The 6,874-nt window shown below is 38.1% G+C and overlaps 1 protein-coding gene across 1 annotated transcript in view; it reads left to right on the forward strand.

The window, feature by feature from the left end:
• Positions 1-683: 683 nt before the first annotated feature.
• The window catches only part of spag8 (sperm associated antigen 8), a 12,084-nt gene continuing 5,893 nt past the window's right edge, over positions 684-6,874 (forward strand). Inside the window, exons 1-2 of the mRNA XM_030149901.1 lie at positions 684-781; positions 5,307-5,352. Of these exons, the coding sequence (XP_030005761.1) occupies positions 754-781; positions 5,307-5,352 (74 nt within the window). The 5' untranslated portion in view covers positions 684-753. The remainder of the gene's footprint in view (positions 782-5,306; positions 5,353-6,874) is intronic.

A 6,874-nucleotide genomic window follows, 5' to 3' on the forward strand; every position in this document is an offset into this window, starting at 1 on the left:
TTCATTTTCTGAACCCATTTTATCCTCACTAGGGTCACGGGGGTCTCTTGGAGCCTATCCCAGCTACATGGGGGTGAAGGTGGAGTACACCCTGGACAAGTCAGCAGTTCATCACAGGGCTGAACATAAGCCCTGTTTTTAAACTATATGGACAAAAGTATGTGGACACATCATGTCTACAGCTGTAAGATGTCCTGTTTATGAGGATTTAAGATCTATCTATCTATCTATCTATCTATCTATCTATCTATCTATCTATCTATCTATCTATCTATCTATCTTAGATCCTGTCACTCACTTCTGAAATGTAAAAATAATTTTTTAAAAATCGAATTAAAAAAAAAAAAGATCTCTCTCTCTCTCTCTCTCTCTCTCTCTCTCTCTCTCTCTCTCTCTCTCTCTCTCTCTCTCCTCTCTCTCTCTCTCTCTCTCTCTCTCTCTCTCTCTCTCTCTCTCTCTCTCTCTCTCTCTCTCTCTCTCTCTCTCTCTCTCTCTCTCTCTCTCTCTCTCTCTCTCTCTCTCTCTCTCTCTCTCTCTCTCTCTCTCTGTGTGTGTGTGTGTCCGGCTGCTACCGGAATAAAACTTTTCCGTTGTCATGGCGACACTTCCGTCCACAAACTCCCGTTGCTCGGACACATTCGGCTCTTTCCGCCTCCGGTGGGAATGCGTGAATAAGTGTGTGTTTCACTAGTGGGTCTGGGGGAATATTTGGGACCGATCTACTGTCACTATGACCGAACAGCACTCTGGGAAATGTCTGCTACACAACTGGGCCGAGGAGGTGAGTCTGGACCAGGGACCCGACCCGGACCGGGACCTGCGTCTGGACCGGGGACCAGACCCAGGTCCGGGTCCGGGTCTAGTCAGAGGAGGTTTTCCCAGACCCACTGACACAGAAATGTTCTCATGTTTTTATTTCACAGCAGCAGAAAAGAAAAGAACTTCAGCTAAAGTGATCCAGTAATCAGCCAGTTCTGTTGTGTAGTAATAGGATTTTAATATAAAATAGAAATAACATTACAATGAAAAAGCACCAACAGTGAATTCACACATGGAGGATACACCTTTAACAGTGTTTAAGATAAGGTAAGGTAAGACAAGATAAGATAAGAAAAGATAAGAAAAGTTAATCTAAAATAAGATAAGATAAGTTAATATAAAACACGTTAAGATATTATAAGATAGGATAAGTTAATATAAAATAAGATAAATTACGTTAAGATAAGTTAATATAAAATAAGATAAATTAATATAAGTTAAGATAAGATAGGTTAAGTTAAGATAAGATAAGTTAAGATAAGATTAGATAAGTTAATATAAAATAAGACAAGTTAATATAAAATGAGTTAAATTAAGATAAGATAGGTTAAGTTAAGATTAGTTAAGTTAATATAAAATAAGTTGAGTTAATATAAAATAAGTTACATGAAGATAAGTTAACATAAAATAAGATAAGTCAAGTTAATATAAAATGAGTTAAGTTAAGATAAATTCAGTTAATATACGAAAAGTTTTGTCTTATCATTCATATTCTCTGAAAAATGGCCAGAGCATCATAAATTTGGCTGGAGTCTGTAAACTTATGAGTACAACTGTATGAACAACATGAACTGTCTGAAGACAAATCAGTGTAATTGGACCGATATTCTGTCTGTTATTACATGTTTGGTGTATTTGTAGATCCACTGTGATCTGTATATTATAATGAACATGTGGAAATAAACACAGACAGATTATTGGTCAAATTGCATTTATTTTTCTTAATATGTTTCAGTTTGTTCATGTTATTCACATTTTTTAAAGTGTAGTTTGTAAATGTAAACATTTTCATAATATAATGTTATTTTTTCCCCCTATTATTATATGACTGGTCCGACCCACCTGAGGTCATACTGGTCTGGATGTGGACCCTGAACCCACAGGACTAATGTTTACTGGACGCTGTAGACCACAGGTGTCAAACTCATTTAAGTCCAGGGGCTGCATTCAGCTAAATTTGATCTGCAGTGGGCCGGACCAGTAAAATAATAACATAATAATATTTAAATAATGTCAACTCCAAACTTTTCTCTGTTTTAGAGCGAAAAAAGTAAATTTACATTATAAAAAGGTTTACATCTACAAACTATCCTTTCAAATAATGTGAATAACATGAACAAACTGAAAAAATAAGTGTAATTTTAACAATATTCTGTCTCAGTTTATCATTTACACATGTACATTAGAACTTACAGATCACAGTGGATCTACAAACACACAAAACATTTACTCTCAGGTAGAATGTTGTTAAAATTCTACTTATTTCTCTTAAGACATTTCAGGTTGTTCATATTTGTTCAGGTTATTCACATTTTTTGCGATTGTTTTAGTGTAAATACATGAAAATATTTATGTTTACAAAGAGAAAAATGTGGCGTTGTCATTTTTTCTACGTTATTATGATAGTATTATACTGGTCCTGCCCACTGGAGACTGAATTGGTCTGAATGTAGAACCTGAACTAAAAGGACTGTTAATATCTTAGTTGGCTAAAATGTGCTTAGAGGTCTTATTTCTGTCTTTGTGAATAAGAAATCAATCTAAGTGAATCTCCAAAGGAACTTTGTGTTGGTAAATGACAGTTCTGCAAATGTACAGGATTTCAGTTCTGTTCATATGAACTATGTTTTCAGCTCAAAAATGTCCAGTTTCATCACAATTAATGCTATATTTTCATGTCACAAATGGCCAAGTTCTAATTGAACTGAGTTTACCTGAAAAACAAATATTCTATTCTTTTAGATTCCCCAGTTTTTCTTCCCAGATTCTCTCCTCCATATCACATGTTTTATTTGTACAGGTTCAATCTGGAGTATGGTGCTGATCCATCCTGCTTATGTTCCACCAACACATACATGAAGAATGGCACATGTCACTTTTTAAATCAACAGTTTTCTAATAATAAGCATTTTTATACAGAAATAACAATTCTATATTGTTATTTACTCTTTAGTCTGATGATAAACTATCCAATAAATAATTCTTATCCTAGTTTTTGCACAGGGATCATTAGTGTAAACGCTGACATGGCTGCAGAGCATCAGTATGATGGGATCCACAACAACCATGTCACATCCGTCCACTGACACATTTAGTGTTTTTGTGTCAGCTGGGATTGTTTTAGATCCACAATACCAACATTTATGAAGAAGAGGAGAGTTAGCAATAGTAAGTCTATAAGTTTATTACTAATAAAGTACTGGTACTGACCAGAGCATCATGGGTAATGTCACGTCCGTCCACCAGCAAAAGTTTTCACATACACGTGCTATTCCAAATCCAATATTTCTGAAAATAGAGCTTCCACAGTCAAAGAATATCAGTAGTCTGTGCACAAATGGATTAGCATTATTTACACACACTTCTATGCATTTCTGACTTTTTTTTTTTTTTTTTGACAAAAATGGCCACTCATTTGACCCCCTAAGTACATTTTAGCTGTGGTATAATTTTTGCATTTCACAAATTCATCCCATGGGCCGGACTGGACCCTTTGGTGGGCCAGATTTGGCCCCCAGGCCGCATGTTTGACACCTGTGCTGTGGACCGTCTGTTTTGGGTTTCTCACCATGAACCGTCTTTGTCCAGAGAGCCGTGGCTTCCCTGGACACAGACCAGACCAAGACAGAAATCCAGAGACGTGGACACCGAGGGATCCTCACCACGGACCAGGACTCCAAGATGGAGGCGGTCACCACGGTCAACGCCGTCTACGCCCCCCCGAAGGGTCCTGGGGTGAGACTCCGGGGTGTGTAGACCTGTTATTACCTCTAATGTCCCACCATTAGAGTCCACATCCAGCAGAACCACGGCTCTGATGGAGGGAACCCACTGTCACTGGTGGAAGTCCCATTAGGTTTAATGTCACATCATTATCAGCTGTTTCTGCTGGAGCTGGACTTTAGGACCAGGCAGCGGGAAGGATGGGTCCTGAACGCACCGTCTGACCTGCCATGAGCTGATCTGAAGGCTCTGTGTCCACCGTCGTCTTTGTGGTCATGTTTGTCATCTTCTTTATCGTCTTCTTCATTGTAGTCGTCATCTTCGTCTTTGTTGTCGCCATCTTTGTCTTTGTTGTAGTCGTCATCTTCGTCTTTGTTGTCGCCATCTTTGTCTTTGTTGTTGACGTCGTTGTTGTCTTCGTTGTAGATGTCATCGTCTTTGTTCTTGTCACCATCTTCGTCTTTGTTGTCGTCATCTTCGTCTTCGTTGTCGTCATCTTCGTCTTTGTTGTTGTCGTCAACGCCTTTGTCATCGTCATCTGTCATCGTCATCTTCGTCATCTTTGTCATCTTCGTCTTTGTCATCGTCTTCATCATCTTTGTCGTCATCTTTGTCGTCTTTGTCGTCTTCGTCGTCGTCTTTGTTGTCTTCGTCGTCTTTGTCATCATCTTCATTGTCTTCGTCATCGTCTTTGTCGTTGCCTATGTTGTCACCTTCATTGTTGCCTTCGTCAGCAATTTCTTCAAATTTCTCAGATGAAATACTGGTCGGATTCATTTCAAATTTTATATGTTATCTTCCTTGGGACAATGTCTATGAAAAGTGTGTTCACATGATTTTTATGAATTTTTGAAATACTCTAACTGTTCCTTTCCTTCTACTGGTCCATATGTTGATGGTTTAGAACATGTAAATGGTTCCAGATCTCAGTCTAGTTCCTATTGGTCACTGATAGAAGTCATATATGGACTGTGATTGGATGAGTTGAGTTCTCCTCCAGTGAAAGTCCCGCCCACTTCTATAGTTAGATTGATCTGCATCCCGACCACAGGACTGGAACACAGAACAGAACCAGGACTGGAACATAGAACAGAACCAGGACTGGAACACAGAACAGAACCAGGACTGGAACATAGAACAGAACCAGGACTGGAACACAGAACAGAACCAGGACTGGAACACAGAACAGAACCAGGACTGGAACACAGAACAGACCACAGGACTGGAACATAGAACAGAACCAGGACTGGAACATAGAACAGAACCAGGACTGGAACACAGAACAGAACCAGGACTGGAACACAGAACAGAACCAGGACTAGAACATGGAACAGAACCTGACAACCTCACACATTCAACTGGTTCTGATCCACATAGAACGTGACAGTTCTGACAGTTTTTTTTTTTTTTATGTGACTCTTTGGCCGGTCTATGTCATGTGACTTCCTCTGATAATAATAATAATAATAATAATAATAATAATAATAATAATAATAATAATAATAATAATAATAATAATAATAGTGTCTTTCCTTTCTTTTCAGGCGTCAGAGGGGAGCTTTTGGAAAAACAGTTGGCTCAGATGATAAGGTAAATCGACTGTGAAACAAGCCTCGAGATGCAAAATCATGTATTTCTTCGGCGGTTTGTTTTTGGAAACACCGCCTGACCGTGTCTTGAGGGAAAGTGATGTAATATTTGTCCGTCTGGGTTTGTTTTACTGTTCAATGGCAGCTGTAATACCTTTAAATCAGATTTTATGGTGTTATTTCACGCAGAGCCCAGTCGTCCTAACAGGCTTTACAGAGTCTCTGCTCACAGATGTGGTTATTAACATCCAACACCAGTTAACTGCTCATAAAGAACACAAAGCCTCGAGTCTTCCGTGAAAACGGTAGACGGTATCTCACCCTCAGTCTTCCACCGAACGCTGAAATTTCCTGGACTTCATAAGAAAACACCAACACTGACCGATTCAGAGCAGGAAAGAGGTTGATTCCAAGCATTATTTGACAGATGACACGTCTGGTCGTGGTTCAAAGAACTGGTTCTGTGCAAAGGTTATTATCAAAAACTAACGAAATGACGAAAACTAGAATTGAAAAAACATTTTTGTTAATTGAAATAAATAAAAACTATAATTAAAAGAAAAAAACGATAACTAACTTTCAGTTAGTTAGCTTAAATTACAATATTTGGTGTAAAATACAGTTCTTCATCTTTTCATGGTCATCAGATGTGACCTATTTGGACGTTCAGAGGCTCTGTGGTTACCGTGGAAACACCGTCATCTTCTACAGCATTGATTCACCAGTCAAACCAATGGAGCTGGATCAATGACAGTGGATGGACACACTGAGTTTATGTTCAGTTAATGATGGATTGGACTGAAAAAGTCACTTTTTCTTCAGTTTTTCTGTGTTTCTGATATAATAACCCTCAACTTTAACCTGAGCTTTAATGAACCTCTACATGATCAGTGCATTAAATATAGGAAAATACCCGATTTACACTGAAAAAAATGCCAAACACAGACGATAATATTATAAAAAATGCCAATAAATCAGTTCAGAAAGGTTAAATAGACAGAAAAAAATGATTTTGGAACTGACACAGAAGTAGAACTGGGTCTCTATGGGTTCATAAAGTCTTCAAAAGTCTGAATCTACTCAGTAACGCAGGCCTTAAAATGTGTTAAATAGAACTTTAAGAGGACAGGACTGAGTGTTTGCATCTTTTATGTTGTTTCCATTTTGTTTTCCTTTTTTTTTTTGCATCATTTTAATCTTTACCTTTACCTGATTGTTTGTTTGTTTGTTTGTTTGTTTGTCTGTTAGCAAGATAACTCCAAAAGTTAAGGACGGATTTTCATGAAATTTTCAGGAAATGTTGATACTGGCACAAGGAACAAATGATTACAGAGCAGGGAGGTTTTGGTTAATATGTAATTTCATTCAACATTTGCATCATGAGTCTTTGAAGGTCGTGTCAACCACAGCTACAGTCGAACGTCTGACAGGAGGAAAGGTTTGATTCAATAAAGTCAGACTGAGCTCTGACTGACAGCTGTCAATCACAGGCTGACACTGAACACATCAAAACCTTCTATTTA

This window comes from Sphaeramia orbicularis, chromosome 12 (genome assembly GCF_902148855.1).
Source record: "Sphaeramia orbicularis chromosome 12, fSphaOr1.1, whole genome shotgun sequence".
In the NCBI taxonomy this organism is placed as follows: domain Eukaryota; kingdom Metazoa; phylum Chordata; class Actinopteri; order Kurtiformes; family Apogonidae; genus Sphaeramia; species Sphaeramia orbicularis.